The sequence below is a fragment of the Manihot esculenta genome, chromosome 12, assembly GCF_001659605.2.
Source record: "Manihot esculenta cultivar AM560-2 chromosome 12, M.esculenta_v8, whole genome shotgun sequence".
In the NCBI taxonomy this organism is placed as follows: Eukaryota; Viridiplantae; Streptophyta; class Magnoliopsida; order Malpighiales; family Euphorbiaceae; genus Manihot; species Manihot esculenta.
Genome location: NC_035172.2, coordinates 2378992 through 2397704, shown reverse-complemented (window position 1 = coordinate 2397704; position 18713 = coordinate 2378992). Strand labels below are relative to the sequence as shown.

General features: G+C 35.3%; 2 protein-coding genes across 2 annotated transcripts; both read right to left on the bottom strand.

Annotated features, from left to right (window-relative positions):
- Positions 1-2715: 2715 nt before the first annotated feature.
- LOC110628260 (phosphatidylinositol 3-kinase, root isoform) lies at positions 2716-10154 on the bottom strand. Its single transcript, XM_021774836.2, has 17 exons — positions 9883-10154; positions 9682-9778; positions 9488-9584; positions 9036-9194; positions 8742-8951; positions 8103-8281; positions 7598-7745; positions 7163-7258; positions 6625-6760; positions 5393-5514; positions 4833-5027; positions 4508-4678; positions 4184-4321; positions 3887-4041; positions 3501-3644; positions 3105-3252; positions 2716-3016 (listed from the first exon to the last, which is right to left on the bottom strand). The coding sequence occupies exons 1-17, from the start codon at positions 9992-9994 to the stop codon at positions 2879-2881; spliced, it is 2445 nt and encodes an 814-aa protein (XP_021630528.1). The 5' UTR covers positions 9995-10154; the 3' UTR covers positions 2716-2878.
- Positions 10155-13330: 3176 nt separating this feature from the next.
- LOC110627693 (polygalacturonase At1g48100) lies at positions 13331-17986 on the bottom strand. Its single transcript, XM_021774042.2, has 7 exons — positions 17514-17986; positions 16422-16553; positions 15876-16103; positions 15746-15790; positions 15449-15656; positions 14522-14712; positions 13331-14054 (listed from the first exon to the last, which is right to left on the bottom strand). Exons 1-7 carry the CDS (start codon positions 17874-17876, stop codon positions 13662-13664), a joined length of 1560 nt encoding a protein of 519 aa, XP_021629734.1. The 5' UTR covers positions 17877-17986; the 3' UTR covers positions 13331-13661.
- Between the last annotated feature and the right edge of the window lie 727 nt (positions 17987-18713).

Genomic DNA, 18713 nt, shown 5'->3' with positions numbered 1-18713 from the left:
GAAATTTGCAAGGCTTCCGTGTTGAAACGGGCGACGTATTCCTTGAGTGATTCGTCTCTCCTCTGTCTGACCGTCTCCAGGTAACTCGTCTTCCTATCTGCGGGCACCCCGGCGATAAACCGGCTGATGAAGCGGGTGGCCAGATCTCCAAAGCTACTAATACTTCCTGCCTCAAGGCTGTTGAACCACGCCCGTGCTGGCCCCGAGAGCGTCGTAGGAAATACCTTGCACATCAGGGCGTCTGACAAAGTTTGCAGCTCCATGAAAGTCTTGTAGTTCAAGACATGCTCCCTAGGGTTCCCAGCCCCGTTGTATGCGGCCATAGGCAGCATCTAAACTTCTTGGGGACAGTCTCTTGCTGCACCCACTTCGAGAAGGGCGAAGAGGTGGACAGGAGGGTCTGTTTCTGATCCTTCGTTCCTAGCTCGGCCAAGAGTTGCTCTCTCATCTTTTGCAACTTCTGGTCTACACTCTCCCCTTCCTGCCTGGGCTTCCTCTCCTGACGGCCCTCCTCTTCCCATGTCCCACTCCCCACTCTTCCGGTGGTTCCAGCGGAGTAGCTATCGACTTCATCATTCTCTATCAGCTCCCTCACCCTCCTTCCATGAACTCGAGCTTCCGGCTCTTCCTCTTCTTCGGCTCTCCTCCTCCCGTCTCCGGTTTCTTGGCTAACAGTTCTGAGGTGGTTGAAGGTAGGCTGAGGTTCGTTGGTCTGGGGTTCTTCTACCACTGGTGACACGTTTGCGGGAGTGCTAAGGCCCCGTTGCTGCATTATCTGCCCCAACCAGTGGGTGGTGCTCTGTAGTTGGAGGACCATGGTTTGGAGGTCTTGGTTGGACAAGGTAGCGGCGGAAGCATTCCCCGCCAGGCTTGGCGAGGGGTTGAAAGGGATTGGTGTTTGGTTGTTTGGCGTTGTAGGACTAGAAAAGGAGAACTGCTGCCCCCTCTTGGGCAGAGCTCAGGTCATTTGGAGTGACGTTGTTTTCGTTGTGATTAGCCATTGTGGATCTCAGTGGGTATTTGTGAGAGTGGAACTCCGGTGATGAAAAGATCTCCTTCATTCCCACAGACGGCCCCAATTGATGATCTGAGATCCAGAAAATAGGGTTTTACAATGGGTTCTGTAAAACTGGGAAAACTTAGACCTAGAGGAGAGTATTTCTCCTTTTATATGTTTCCTTTTGTCTGCTAGTGACGTGTTAACAGAACGTGTATCATTGGACCACCTGTCCTTGCTACGTTGATACGGACATACGAGGGAATCGGATCTCTGTCCAATGCGTAACGGCCCCTGATTCTCCCGGACGTGCGTACGGGTGGTCCCAAGTGAAGGAGGGGTAGGTCTTCTTCCTGATTCTGGGCCAGACCGAATGATATGATATGGGCTGAACCCGGAGAGGATTTTATTCATCGGGCCCAAAGGGTTAGGCCGGCCTGATTGAGGAGATTGATGGGAGTCCGATCTTCAGGCTGAGTGGGCCAGACTTGATGCATGTGATGAGGCTTGAAGGTCCCTAGGAGAGGACTTGGTGTCGTGGGCCTAGTCTCAGACAGGGGTGAAGAAATCCAGCGATCATCAATAACTTTTTTTGTCACTCCAAGTATTGAGCTAATGAATGTAGAATGCAAGGCGTTAAAAATCTTTAATGCATGGCAAAAAAAAAATGTGGTGCATATTTTTATTTTTAAATTATAAAATCCATTACAATAAATTCACCTTAATTTTAATCATTCTGATTAATTATCGAAAGGAAATCAGATACAAGCTGGATCCATCCATTTCAATAAGAGTTTAATTCTGTTGGAAAGACTATAAAAATTATTTATTTTAAATATATTAATATTAAAAATTCGTTTTAAATGCCTTAATTTTGTTTTTGATTGTAATATATATCAATACTTAATGTAAAAACATAAAAAAAAAAAAGAAAAAGAAAAAACCTCTGTAAATTAAAGCTCACAAGAAGAAAAGACTACTTGTACTAGATTAAGGGGTGAAAAGAATTAAAAAGTATCACATAATTGTAGAGATTCTTAATTATTATAAATCTAATTTCATATATGAATGAATTTAACAATTACCAATTATGTTCATCATTTCTTTATTCTTTCCAAATCTCGATATTTTAATTAGTCAATAATATTATCTATACAAGGTTTACTGGCATTAACAAAATAATCTTGTCTGAAAAATGACTCATACTCGTTAACAATATTCTTTAAAAATTACGTGAAAAGTATTTTTTATTAATCTATTTTTCTAAGATACATTAGAAAGTATAAAAAAATGTTTTCTTTAAAAGATTTTTTGTAAAAACAAATGAGCCCTAAATTGCTTTTGGAAAAATTTTCTAAACCGCAAGAACCATTTGAAGAATGGATACATAATCATTCTAGATTTGAGGTAATGTCAAATAAACTTCACCCGAGAAAAAAAAAAAAAAAAAAAAAATCAAACAGAAACATCTTTTGTATTTAACCACGCAAATATTCAAAGTTTCGGAAATAACACGAGGTTTATTTATTTATTTATTTATTTCTCCAAAAGAAAGGGGTTTAATTTGGTAAAACGTCATCTTCTTGAAAACGAGTAATGGAATAGCACCTCACCTTGAATCCCTATTTCCAAATAGGTACAGATACAGACTCGTGGACAAATGATCATGAATTCTTTTTTATCTAAATTATATATATATAAAAAAAAATGAACTTGAATTGAATCTTCTAAATGAGAAGTTGAAATTAAGCTAAATTAAATATGAAAAAATTATTAGTGATTCTTAGCAACACTACTTTTAGGACCATAAATAAAAACATCTAAATCTTACATAGCTATTTACAAAAGCATGGATGATTGAAACCTATTTTACTTCTGGGGTTAGCGCCAGTACTGCGCCCACCGATGAATGGTCTCAACCATTTGTGGAAACAATGCACTAACACTCTCATTAATAAGATCCTGGAAAAAGTGAATGGCAGCCTCATCATCCAGATCCAACCGAAACTTCTCTTGAAGCTGAAACCATCAACACAGCTCTGATAATAAGAACAAACATAAAACATGCTCCAGTTCAAATGAACAGATCACTAAGTAAGAACATTACCTTAAGAATGCTCTTTTCAGGATCAGAAGCTATGTCTGGGATATTGGAACCCGCGATTAGATGAAAAAGATTCAAGATTAGGTTGCTAGATTTTCGGAGGATGTTGTATGCTTCACAACAATATGATTTGAACCTGGTATAATATTGGCTGCACAAAGAAAAGTAGGCACAAGTAATCAAACATCTGCACATAATGTGGTCAGCAGTTGCATCTTTGATCATATGGATAAATCTACTTATCTTAATGATGTAGAACACAAATAATACCCAAAAGAGAAGAGAATCAAATATCAAATTTTCTATTAATTCTCAGTTGTCAATATCAATAATTAGCTCTGAAAAAATATCTAAATGAGAAAACTAAAAGAATTAGGGAAAATAAAAGGAGAAAAATACCTTTCTGCGCCACCCATAGCCTCAACCATTTCCTTACAGAGCTTCATTGGTGGAGGAAATGGTTTAGGATCCCGTCCAAGAATAAAACCAAAATCGACGTGGAAAAGACGCCCATCATCCCTAAGGAGAAGGTTGTCAAGGTGCCTGCAAACCAAGGTAACAGTTACTTCAATTTGCACACCAGACCATGTAAGTTTGGTTTCCACAAGAACACCCAAAACACTTAATAACGTGGTCTATAGTGTTTGCAAATTTGAAGAAAGAGGGACACAGCTTCCCACCACACTCTTCCCGACAGGCTTACTACGAAATGGAAAGATTAAAGCGCTCATCCAAGTCGCATGGTGCATATCTAAACTTTTTAATGTACATGACTAGATGATTACCGGTCTCCAATGCCCAATATGTATGTGATGACAGAGTAGCCAGCGCAGCTTTTAATAAATGTTTCAAGACAGGTGGCTGTAATCCCAAATGGTCCATGGTCATCAGGATGAAACTTCTGCAAATAGCTTATAATGCTCCGATGCTCCGAGAGAATCTGGATTTTGAAGACATGATGCATCTTAGTAATGATTGCAAAAAAATTTTCCTATTCTATAGCTTATCAAGGTTTAAGTTGAGACAGGTTGAGTTAATGATCACACCCACACTAGAGAAGCACCAATCAGATTATAAAATACCTGAGCTAATGATCGGGATGGTATGAATTCGAGCATGCCTTCATCTTGTCCAGTAGCAAGCACCTTATATGGAGTTAAGTGCAGATCAAGATTTTCGAGTTTAAGTAGTCGGTCCATTAGAGATACCATTTGAACAACCTATACAAAACCATATGTATTAAATACATTGCATATAACAAGAACTCCTCTCAACACCCATCACCACAAATACTCCTGAAAGTACACACGGTGAGCACATGTCCATGCGCGTGTGTATGTGAGAGAGACAGATGCCATAAGCATTTACTAAGTGTTAACTATTCTTAGCAAGTCTTGAGCATTTACCAATTGGTCTTGCCGAATATCATCCCCCTTCTTAAATATGATTTTGCAAGTTCCACCACATTGTGTTCGGAAAGTCAGACGCAGTGGATGCAGTGCGCTTTTAAATATTGACGACTCTGATGGTACAATCCCAGTGATGAGGACGCCAGGAGCAAGTGGTGATCGAATTGGCTGAAAATATATATGCATTAGTTGAACAGAATAGATAAACTTTTAGCAGCAATCTAAAACTCAACTTCTACAAGGATGAAATGGTGAGGAGGCTATAAAAGCTTATTAAACATTGTGATCACTGACAGAAAGTACTTTCCCATTCAACACTTACCTCTTCAAAATAGGTAAGTTCACTAAGAAGACCAGAGAGAAGTTGTCTAAGCTTTTCAATTTTTTTTTGGGTATTTCCTCGCACATTTCTTACATCTCTCGTTATAGAACACAACTGGGCCGTCAATTCTGTTTGACGTACCAAACTCTGCCACAACTTGAATCCATCTTCTTCTCCATTTGGATCGCCAGCCAACTGTGATGAAGAAAAATATCATCAAGTAAGAGAAATAGATTAACAATTAAAGGTACAATCAACTAATCATCATAAATCCATGGTTTATTTGCTTATGCGGTAGAAGCATTAAAAGGAGAGCCCCAGTTGACAAATCGATTTGCTTCATCTTCATACAAAGAGATGCAAGTTCCAGCCAAAACAGTTTTTGGCAATTTCAGAAAAAACTGCAGATTCCTCCATGATCTGCTGTGCTTACTACTATTTAATACCAACCTTTATACAGTTTCTATAATTGTTACAACTTAAATGGAGAGAAAGAATTGGCAATGATATTTTGGAAAACAAATTGCAGATATGATTAATGAATATCTAAGGATTCACACCTTCATCATATTCTCTTCCAGGATCTCGTAAGTACAATAAAAACGTTTGGCATATGCAGGATCATAAAGTTCCACAGCGACATACCAACGGAGAAAGCTTGCCAACTCGATGTTGTTCAATGCTGTCAAAACCTAAAAAAAGTCTGAGACATGACTAAGTAACTACCTGAACTGCACTATATTAACCATAGCTGTCAAACTCTGACCAGCCCAGCTGGTTCAACCAGAAACAGGTCCTTTGGCTGGTCCTGCTTATCCCTGAATCCCTTTATTGAAAACCCATTAAAACCTCTTTGACAGAACCAAAAAAAAACATTAAAACCCTCAGAACAGGCAGGATTGCATTTAACGAATTGGGTGGGTTTCCAGAAGGGCAACATGGCACTTAATCTAGCTACTGCATAACCCTCATTTAAAAAAAAAAAAACAATGTAAGCAATTTAGTGCAAAGATTTGAACACACACACACACAGACACATATATATAAACTATTAATTGTCAAAATACAATATTATTGTTTCTTAAAAGACAACATGTCTCATGTGAAAAAAAATAATAATAACAATTCTTTCGTTGGCATAAGGAGTTGAACTTGAGAAGGCCCCGCTAATGTTTAAGCCAAAGAACATTTGAACTATGCAGATCCTTTAATAATGCAATAAAATAATTAAACTATTTCTTCTAGTATAAAATAATCCTCAAATAACACTTGTTTTAATATGAGTCAATTTCGTTATAATTTATAATAAAACTACGTAATGCACACATCTATTGTACATATACTTACTTTGGAACAATTTTTTAAATTTAGTTATTTAACTATTTTCATTCGAATTTCTTTTATAATGTGAAAATATATCAATTTCTTCTAATTTTTTATTTTGATATACATTTTTAAAAGGAAATTACATATTGAAATTTAATAGGTTTAATTTAATAATTTGCTTACTAAATTTTGATATAATTAATATATTATTATTAATTTAAAAGATTATTAATTGCATATCATATATTTAATCTTTATTGAATAATATCATGATGAATAACATACCAGCTGAATCCCAATTCAACCTTAAACCTTTGACCCACCTTCACCGATTCAAAGACTGCAAGGGGTTTGAAAGCCTTGATAACTATAGCTATACATGCAAGTACATGTACACACACAAAACATCACAATCATGCACTTGCAAATAATTGCATTACACATGTATTTATAGTATACTGCTTACAGCGTTGGACAAGGAATTGAGAAAGGCGAGATTTATCAGAGCGCTCAAACCGAAGAGCTTGAACTAGTTCAAGCAAGTAACACTGGAGCTCTTCATCATCCGCTCTTTCCAGAACACTGACAGCATATGCACGAACCTGTTAAACCAGAATTTCAATGAGCCACTATTCAGTCTAGACTCTTGAGTATATGCAATTAAATCCCACAATGCTAGTTATACTTATGTCAGGATAATTGAAACATTCATAATTCTGGGATATTATATGCCAACTAGGCTTTAAACGCTAGAATGCAGGAGTCCAAATTTTGTGATGCTCTTTTGAAATAATTTTGAATGTTTCCGAGGCCACCATCCAGTTATGGTGGCCCCCAATTAAAGCCAACGGAAGAAAAATTTCAGACAATTTTGAAATACACTCCATGAGGAAATTTTTGGAGAAACTGTCAAACCAAGATCATACCAAGGAAAAGACTACTAAGGACTAACAATAACTCTTTTGAATATTGTAAGCAATAAATGACAAGTAATTAACCCCTACCTCTTCTCTTTCAAAAACCGGTGACAGAAGCTCCAATGCATCACAGACATCAATCATTTCCCATCTACCCATCATTTCTAATGCTTGTTTTGCTTCCTGAAAATGCATCACTATCTTAAAAAATATTCAAATCTTGTTCACTAACAACATAAAAGGCATAAAGTAAAAGGGTGGAGTAGCAGATGCAAATCACTATATTCAAAATCAAGAAATGATGATATGACCAATTACTCTAAAGTCTAAACAACTACTGCAGCAATATCTGGTGCAAAACCTTGCCATCTTTTTCGACCTCCATGATTTTTTATGAAGCCAAGATCCAAAGTTTTGTGTATGAGAAGGAATTTTGTAATAGAAGATAAAGTAAAACAAATTTTAGCTAGTTGACCTATATAATGCATATGATCCAAAGAGAAAATAAAAAGTAATGCTAACCTGAACATCACTCCATTCAACACATCGCAAAAATTTTGTGAGTGCCCTCTTCTCAGACATCAAGGAGAAACGGAATTTCCAAAGGAGCTGTCTCTCATCTCCATTCAAAGTCCTTGTCGGCGGGTATTTTAGAATTCTTTGTATTGACCTGAGAAAATATAGTACAAATGACCTAATCAATACAAGATGACACATTAAAACCTAGAAAACTTTTAAGAGTCATCAGTTATTCCCAGATAAATAAGGCTATCACACTGCACAAAAACTCAAATGGAATTCTTTGTATAAATTTGGTTAAATGTATCAATATGAAACATGAACAATAACTAATGAGGCACTAAATTGCAGATACAACCCACATAGACACTGTCAATGCGTAAGTAAGATGCTTCAGTATATGCCAAAGACAAAACTGAATAGAGAAGTATAATAAACTTCAAATAATTCCAACTAGAGTTTACAAGCAATCATTTGGACTTTCTACAACAGGAATTTTTAAGCTTACTTTCGTTCATTGGAGCTTGGCTTCAGATCCCTGTCAATGGTACCACGGGTTAGACTCCTAGCTAACTTTAGCTGCTTGTGCTCAGAGGGATTTATCTTTCCCAGTTCTGGGTCCCACACAATAACAAGTTCATTTGTTGAAGCTATAGGAGATGGTAATAAGAAATTTGCTCCTGACTCCTACATTTTAAACAAAAAAGAGTTAACCATGTCCTGCAGTTTAAAACCAGCATTTCATGATTAAATGAAACAATCATGTTTGCATGACCAGATATATATTATATAACCAGTCTAAGATATCTTTCATGAAAAGATTAAGACACTAATCATAACGTAAGAGACAATTGTACGACATGAACTTGACCAGGACATAATGCTAACTTGCTAAGTTATTGGGTTCAAGTTTGCCTTAATTGTGTTTGTGCCAGAATTGTGACAACATGCCCCAGGCTCAAACACACTGAATCAGAAAAATAAACAACATAAGAGACACTGACAGAGCTCTATGTTATCAGATAACTTAGAAAAAAAAAAAAAAACGTAAGTGTATATAGTTTTTCAATATTATTATGGTCTTAGAGCATATCCAAACCAATAAAATCAGCTAAAAATCAACCTGATAACTGTAGATAGGCAATACCTGAAAAACAACTCGATGTTCAAAACTGCAGAAATCAATGACCAAGTATAAATGAGAACTTCCATTTCTACAGCTCTCACGTTCCTTGGTTTTGTCCATAGCTTTGAACGTTAGACGGTCAAGCCAATCAATGGCCTGAATCTGTCCCCTCTCATATTTGTTCACAAGCTTTTCTAGACGCTCCAACTCCCCACGCTCATGCCTGGGTACCTATTACAATATACATGGAGTAAAAAATATACCAGAAATTATATCAGAGAAACATCTCAGATCTGTATTGCTGTAATCAGGAACCTTTCCAGGAGTATTTGTCGGAAATGATCCATCAGCTTCTTTTCCTGGCCAAAGCCTAAGTTTTTGCTTGCCTGTTTTGAGTTGCATTTTACTGTTGAAAAGAAGAAGAGTAGCCCCACCAATTAATCCCTCATCTTTCCCCCGTGAAACATCCCAAACCTAAATTTCCAAGTAGATTGACAATCAATGAGAACTGAAATCCCAAAGATGTGAAGAAAAGTGACAAAATGCCAAATAACATAAAGGAAATGACTTTTTTCTAAAACCTAATTAATTTCCCAATTGCAGATCAACTAAAGCGTAGACACTGAAGAATACAATAAAGGGACCATTGGTTAACTTCATAAACACATTCACAACATCCATGCTCACGCATACAAACTTGCATATCACAGATATGACTTCATGGTATACACAAGAAAAGGAGCTTGTGCAAGAAATTGAACACCTACTGTTACAGCAAGCTGCGAGTGTGCAGTTAAATCTCGATATTTAGTACTAAGTGTAATCAGCTCATTCCAGCAATAGGATGGTCCAGCAGACTCCAACCTAGTAAACCGGAAACAACTGTTTAAGCTCGAAAAGGGAAGGAAGGAAAAGAGAGCGCACACGCACAAAAAAGAAGATAATCAGTTTCACGTTTTACCTTGTTCTTACGGGAAGGCCAAATGGAGCACCATCAATATACAATGCACACTCCACGTAGAGCTCTGATCTTCTCTCCTCTGTTGCGGGATCAATTACTGCAGGATAATCAAAGTGAAATCAATTAAGGAAAGATACTGCGTATATAGCTTAGATTAAAACAGGAAATTGTCCAATTAGAATCAGAAAACAAAAGGCTGACCTGAATTGGGAGATTTGGTAGAAGGCAACAATCCTTCTAATCTCTCGACGCGAAAGGTCACCGGAAGATTGATGTCGCAGGACAAGAAGAATCGAAACTCGTTTCCACTCATGCTTTTCTTTGCTCTCTGATTAATTGATTTTCATGATTAGAAAGATTTGTGAGCGTGGAATTGGGATTTCTGAAGAGCTGAGGCGTGCCAGAGCCTGAGCGGAAAAACAGAAACGGGAAAGAAAATAGAGCTAGCGTATGCGTATCATAACTGCAGAGGAAGTAAATTAAAAGGAAGACAGCTGATTTTATTTAAGAGTGCCACGTAAGCATCTTTAATAATTGGACCCTTGGATCAATGGCTAAAATTTAACGACTACAATTTATTTTTCTTGTACGGCGGCAAATTTACATCTCGTTGCCAAAATTTATTTATGGTTTTTTTTATTTATCAAGATCAATTAAGCATAGAAATCCTAAGATTTCCAAGTTTAAGGAACAGTCAATTCCTTGAGTGGTGTAGTTTCATCCAAATTACTGAATATAGAGAATCGGAATTCGAAATTCGAAATTCGAAATTCGAGTCTTCCACTCATCGGATTCGAAATTTTATTGGCACTAAAATCGCGATGAGAGTAAAACTCTGTTTAGCTATGGATTGCTCCGAAAAAAATGGGCTCCCTGATTATTACCTTTCTGATATTTCGAATTTCGATAATGGTGCTAAATTTTAAAATGAATACAAGACCCTATAGCTATTAAAATCGAGAATTCTAAGGGGTTTTTGCTTTTTCAAGTTAAAAAAAAATTCTTTTTTTAAATTTTAGCCCGATAAAAATTATTTCTCAAAGAGTAAATTTTAATTTTACCGCACTTCAAAAATGCGGTAGAGCTTACCGCACGTTTAAAGTGCGGTAAGATAAGTATAATTGAAAAAAAAATTAAATATATTACCGCACTTTTAACGTGCGGTAATGCGTGAGTGTCCCGCACAATCAATTTGAAAAATATAAATTTAATTTTTATTTAATTAATTTTATTTATTTAATTATATATTAAATTTATATAAATATAATTATAAAAATTATATTAATATTATTATAAATATTAATTATTTTAATTTATTTATAATAAAATATTATATTTTTTATATTTATTATTTTATTTTATTATTTTTATTATAATTAATTTATAAATATTTATAAATTATAAAAATTATAAAAAATTAAATTTTATTTTATTTTATATTAAAATATTTTATAAATAAAAAAAAGGATATCTATATAATACGGAAATATATTTATTCATTTTTAATATTATTTTTTGACATTATTATTTATATATATATTAATTTATTTTTATTATATTATTATTTTTAAATATTTAGATATATTTTTTTATTTAATTTTTTATATTTTTTTCATTGATAAATATAATTAATAAAATAAATTATATATATCATTGGCAAATATATTGGATATTGAAGATTGGGGAGTAAAATATGAGATTTTTAATTTTTTAAATTTATTTAAATGTACATACTATCAAATTAAGTCTATGAATATTATATTAATACATTAATATATATTTTTAGTATTAATTAAATTATATAAATCAATAAAATTAAATAGCAAATATGATAAATATAATATTATATTATAAATAATTTAAATTAATTAATATTAATATTAATATAATTTTTATAACTAAATTTTATAAATTAAATATAAAGTTAATTAAATTAATAAAATAAAATATAATAATTAATTAAATAAAAATTAATTAATATTAATATAATTTTTATAATTATAATTTATAAATTTAATATATAATTAATTAAATTAATAAAATATAATAATTAATTAAATAAAAATTTATTAATTAATATTAATATAATTATATTTATATAAATTTAATATATAATTAATTAAATAAAATTAATTAAATAAAAATTAAATTTATATTTCTCAAATTGATTGTGCGGCGGCCGCATTACACGTTACCGCACTTTAATGTATTTATTTTTTTTTTTCAATTATTCTTAGTGCGGTAAGCTTTACTGCACTTTTGAAGTCCGGTAAAGTCAAAATTTATCCTGAGTTTTTGCCGGATCAGTATTTGAGAAATTTTTTTTTTTTTTTAACTTGAAAAAGCAAAAAGCCCGAATTCTAAGATGTTTCGTAGTAAAAATCAGGCAAACTCCATTGCAATTGCTTCACCAACAGCTTTCTCATGTATAACGGCAGTGAACTCCTTCTCGGACCCATCATTGGCATTTCTCCGAACGGCCTGCTTTGTGGTTGTGGACCAGACTTCTCCATAGATTCTGTGATAGTTATGGTCGTGGAAGTGTTGGACAACCTAATCGAGCCCACCTCCGACGCTGAGACTATCACCATTGGAATTGAACAAGCTATAAGGAAATGTGCTACGGTTCACTGTGGCACTAGAGAGCCTGAATGCCAAAACGAGCATTCTTTATTGGTTTTGACTTTTGAAGACGTTGAAAAAATGGCGGCTAGTCTTCCTTTTAAGATTGTAGGGCGGATCTTCAGGCGGAGTAGAGAAGAAACGTCGTCATTTGGAGAAAGGAAAGTAAGAGAAAATGGCTGGTAGTGGTTCCGATTTGGTGGACAAACCGTAAAAATTGCAGCGAAGAAGAAGAAATAATGGGCCACTTCTTCTTGCCTTGAAGATCATCTCACGCGTAGCAACCAAGTGGGAGATGATGAAGAAGAAGAAAAACTTCATATACATTGTAAGTTAATGCTCGAGTTGCTGAGTTTTGTGGGTTTGTGATATTTAAGTCGTTTGATTGAATCCAAAAAAAAAAAAAAAGCTCTATTCATTTATTGATGGTTCAATTGGATGGGTCTATCCGATAAAAGAAAAATGGATGCGTCTCTAGGCTTGTCAAGATCAACAGTTCTAGAAGTGCTTACTGAACTATTACTTAGAGGCTAAAGCATTTAAAGCTGGATTCTGCATATTTCTTTAAAAAGGAATTTCCACGAACGACAGAGCCAGTTCAATCTATCTTTCTTTAAGATGACAGATTTTATTGAACCATGAGTGCGAAAGTTATTGTTCAATTTGAGGATATTTTTATAACATTCAACCGTGTCTTTAAATCTGTTTTCGGTGACTACTCATTCTGTTAGTGGGAAATGTGCTTTTGAGCCTGGATAAAGAAGGGTACGGTGGTAGATTGAAGTTGCACGCTGGATGACGAGCAAAATGAGTTGAATCTAACATAGACAGAATATGAGGTGTCTCACGGTTCATATGGATGCGTTTTCTGAATTCTTAGAATTGATTATTTATTGATTATGCAGGTCCTCCTATTATGATCAATTGTTAGCATTGATTTCCTTCTTCAATTCTTAGTACCGGATGTGAATTTAATGTTAATTATCTATTGACATTGTTTCCTCTTGAGGTTACTCTTTTGTCATTGTGACATTGAAATTTCGAATTTTCATTGATGATAATTATTTATTGCACACCCAGCAATCAAGCACTTAGTATACTCTCTCACAACTAAACAATCCATTATGGGAAACAAGACTACCTAATACTCTACTATCAGACTCTAACTCATAATACTGCCTGTACACTCACACAATCGTATTCAATGTAATCCTGCTGAAGAAGAATTCTTTTAAAATAGGACTGCCTAAATTATATATATATCCTTTACCTAATAAGCAATGGTGTGATAGGGGTTGGGAAATCATGCCGACCACACAAGTCAATACACCATAATAAAGTGGGTGAAAGTGTGAAGCTCAGCAGGCATCATGATCTGACTGAGGCCGGTTGCTTGATGGCTTACCAATCTGTAGACAGTCAATTGGAGGGGTAGTAGGAGTATTCAACTCTCCAAAAGTTTGCCAACAGAAGGGATCATACATATGATAGTGTTCTTGCAATGGTTTTAGCTCTATGGTGGTTAGGCTTACGTCTAGACATGGCAGGGCATCACTGCAGGCAAAGTGTACAGGCTTTACTGTGTATGTCCCTCTAATTTTTTCATAATTGATTCCTGATAGAGCCACAGCTGACGTTTGGTTTTTGCATGTTCTTTTGTCGCAATAGAATTGGTCAATAACAATTGGAAGTTGAACCTCAGAAACTTGAATGTTCGAGAAGAGTACCCCCTGTACCGAGCCTGATCCACCCTACAATGCAATGTTCAAAATAATGTGTGAGGAGCACTATTAGTAACTTGATTGAATTGGAAATAAATTTTACTTTTGTCTGGCACTAGTTTAAAGGATGAATTTGGGTATGTACACAAATTGTGCTGTTGAAGCTTGGAATATTTTGAAAGTTTCTGTTGGAACACTTCTTCCATTTTCAAGACTGAAATCATAATCTCAAATTTTGATTTTCTTTGAAATTTTTTCATATTTCAATAATTGCGAATAAAACAGGTACTCGGAATGTTCCAAGTACCTTGAAATGGAGTGTAAATGTCGAAAACATTATGAAAGTGGATATCTTCTTTTTTATCTCTACATTTCAATTATATAATATATTATTCTTGTTTAGTCTGATGCTTTACTTTTAATGTGTTTTGGTTTGTAAAAGCAAATTTAAACTCCGCAAAATTTTAATAAAATGGGAGCACAGATGTTATGAATACCTGCCATGTCTTAATTCTAACCCCAGTCATTGTATTGTGCATCATGACATCTCGAACAGTGATGTTGGAGACACAGGCTTTGGTATTATCCTTTCCCAGACTTCCAATGCTGATTCCATGTCCTGGCCCACAATTCACATTGTGTACGTATACATTTGAGCATCCAGTCTGTATGGAAATGCAGTCATCTCCTGCATAAAACATGACATTTTGATTTTTTTTTTGTCAGGATAAATTTGACATGGACATCCTTCTATGTTCAATATTTATTGCAGACTAATTGGTTTTAAGATCATTGATAAACTTTAGCTATAAATTTGAGATCTGATCTTCTCATAAGATGCAGTCATTGCTAGTTTTGTAAGGCTTGTTTCACTAGGAACTTGGCATGTGAACCTGTTGCTATGTTGTGCTAAAGCTTGTCAGGTCTTCGCTTGAGAAGTGCTCAAGCAGAGAAAGGGTAATTGCTGATAAGGACAAAAGAAAACTTGAGGGGCTCAAGAAAAGACGTGTTCTTGTTGTCTTTAGGATCCAACCTAATCCTATATTGGATCCCAAGGAGGATATAGAATACGATATGGGTCAAATGACTATGCCTATATTGTTCAACACATCAAGTATTTTTGGTGTCTACATTCAAGTAACTAGTGGTTATTGACGGTTTGACAAAACAGTTCAACTAGAAGGATAAAGTTATATCTTTGTTTATCAGAATTCTATCCCTGGTATCTAAACGTATATGACCTTTTCTGTTGTAATTGTGACAGTGGTGTCAAAGTTTCCAAGATTTTTCTGTAGTGGTGGAACCTGCAATCTCCTTTGTAACTCTGAGGTCCTACTCTGGGTTGTCAAGACTTAACTCACCCTGTGGCCCAATTTGTTTAATTAAGCATCGTATTAAATTTTATTCATCTGTAATATAATTACCGCAAGCAAGATTACTGCTGTGAACTAGCACATCTTTGGTGTTCTGTAGGTGGATTCCATCCGTATTAGGACTGTCACCGGGTGATGAGATGCTTATATCATGTACCACCACTCCCATGCAGTTGTCGAACTTGAGATGGCACTGGGGACTGTTTTGAATTGTAATGCCTGATACCGTAGCATTGAAACTTCCATAAAATCTTAATGCCTGTGAAAAGAAAGAAAGCCAGTCATGTTATGGGACTAAATGGTCTTGATCTATAATAGAAATCCTCATTGTCGCTGAGTGGTCCTTACTGTAGGCTTGATGCTTGGCATTTTCTTACTGAATTCATTTCTTATCTGCCACACAATTTGGAGAGAAACATGATTAGATGCAAATATAATAGAGAGTGTTGTAGCTGAAGTACAAATTGAAGGTCATTACCGGTATTGGTGGGTGTTCTTCTACTGTGTTGTTTAGTGGGATAATGAGTTTTGTCTCATCATCTAAAGGATCATCAAATGGGTAATCTTGCCACCATACTGAACCACTCCCATCAATGGTGCCTGTTCCTTGAACTGTAATACCTTTAAGCTTCGTGAATTCAATCCACCACAGAAGACCTTTGCCCCAGATATTGGAGTTTGTTGGAGCAACCATTGTGCCATCCAGCTGAGAAAAATTCAAGCTATTTAGTTTATCACTATTGAGTGCATTACTGTAGTTTTCTTCTTTATGTTAGTATTTCTGCCGCTCCAACTCTTCTCTTTCCAATAGCATACGCATGTGGGATGCATAATTGCACATCAGACATGGGTAAATTTTCTCGAGTATGTTGTTAGAATCTGTGTTGCTATAACTTTTCACTTTATGATAGCATACCCATGTGGGACGCATATTGGACATTTAAAACAGACATGGATGTGTCGTATTGGATTCTGAGCAACACAGATTTGAATGCATTTTTATTAATTTATTTGTCACTTTTACCTGAAATACAATGTTTGCTTGACAGTATGGACCAGAGAAAGAAACAGGTCCCACAAGGAATACATATTTTGATGGAACGAGCACCGTTGATGCCTCCACCTTACAAGCAGCTGCCCATGCGGATTGGAATGCCTGCGGTGCACCATAACAAACCATATTTTACTAGGTAACAATGAAATATGCAGAGAATTACAGTTGGTTTTTGTGTTGGTTTGTGCATAACTGTATACAATTATTGGTGGGAGTTGGGACCATGAACAAACGGCTGTAACGAGAATTTTTATTTTTTTAGTGGGGGTGGGGTTGAGTGGACCCCTCAGTTTTGTGCCTCTGTTGTCTTTTCATTTGTATGCTATTTACTTGTTAGGTTTCCCTTGTTGTTTTCACGTGTAAGCTTTCTGAACCTGGGGTAAATCAAATTGTTTTAAAATAATATTATGGTAAGGCCTAGGTATGTCTTCCTTTTCCAAGCTCACGAGATCTAAATTTGGTGGGTTTGGCCTTCATTCTCTTTGCTTGTTGAATTCGTGCGAAACGTGAGAGCTATGCGTCTCTAGAGGAAATGTTCTTCTAGTGTTAATTAGTTACATTGCTTGTGAATATACATGGTTTTTTAGTTAAAACATCTTGTTTGAGGAATATGAAGAAATGCTCTGTTTGCATGTGAATGAAGGCAGTTGAAGCTGACATGCATGTCGAGACAAAAAAAAAAATTCTGTATGCTATTGGTATGATCTTTCCCTATGAGTGTGTACGTAATTTTCATTGGGACTATGGGCGCTATGCTGGGCCATGGCCCTCTAAAAGGACACTCTAGAGGTTAAAATGTCAAATTCTAATTTGTTGTCTCGAACTCAAGCCACTGGAAAGGGGTTGGGTTAATGGATAGAGAAAATTCTATCTAGTTGTCCACAGTCCTATCACTAGAAAGAAGCGAAAAAAGATTAAACTGCGCACCTAATATTAAAGAAAAATTTGATTAGTTCAAATTTGTGGGAATTATACTTGTTAATTGTTTTTCATGCAATTTTCTTCTTACCAAGCACTTCAGACATTTAAGCTTGAAATTATAAATGGGAATTGGAAGTTAACCTTTGTATCATCACTCTTTCCATCTCCCTTAGCTCCAAAGTCAAGCACATTAAAGGTTGCAGAGCCTTTGGTTGGTGAGCTTGATGGCGGCGCGTCTTCTTTTGGTGGCGGTGAAGGAGGAGGAGGCAATGGTGCTTTATGTGATGGAATTTTTGGTTTTGTTTTTGGTTTTGATCCTCCATTGTGGTTGTGGTGGCTGCTGCCATGAGATTTCCCTTTCTTCTTATACAGAGAAGCAGAGGTAGCTCTGTTTTGCCTCCAATGCTTGCCTCTCCTAGCCATGCAAGCATCAAGACTTGAACACCATACTAGAAAAGCAATGCAGAGCATGAATGAGAGTCTTCTAAAACTAAAGCCACTCATTTTCAGTGTAGATATGTGAGAGGGAGAGAGAGAGAGGTTTGAGAAACAAGAGACTTCTTGAGACTGCCAGAAATAAGTGAAGGTTGAGTTTATATAGGGAAAACACTCTAAAGCTTAAAAGGCTATTGCAGGCCTAAACAAAAACATAATTATTATGAATCTTCTAATAATACTATTAATAGGAATTAATGTTCATTCTCTCCTCTTTCAGGCTGTTTAATTAAATAGGTGCCTTTTTCCCTCTGTGAATTCTGGTTGGGAATAATTTAGCTCTCTCCTTATGCCACATGTCAATAGGTTGTTGCATGTGACACATCCAATCAGTTAATGTAAGTTGTTCAGCAAAAATGTCAAATTTGCCCATAAACTTTATAAAGGTTAAAAATATCAAAATTCATATTTTTATCCAAATTTGCTCCTAACCTATCATTAAAATATCAAATAAACTGAAATAAGATTAAATTGATTAATTCACACTTTAAATTCTGATAAGCGATAGTCTTATTTAGTATTTTAATAATTGTTCAATAGTAAATTTAAATTGAAAGATAAAATTTATAATTTTTTACTAATAAATTTCGCATTTTAGCAGTATTGAGTAATCTCCAGGACTATAAATCTTGAGTTGGAACTCAAATGGGAGTGAATTGTATTGGAGTAAGAGTGTAAGCAAAGAACTTAGGGGAAAAAACAGAGCTGCTCTCACCAGCATTTTGCTATGAATGTCAAAGTTACACTTGCTTTTGTTGTATTGATTTAGCTTTAATGGGTATTGTAAAGTCTTCAAAGCTTAAAACTAGTATATGAATTGAAATAAAGAGCCAAAAGAGCACACGT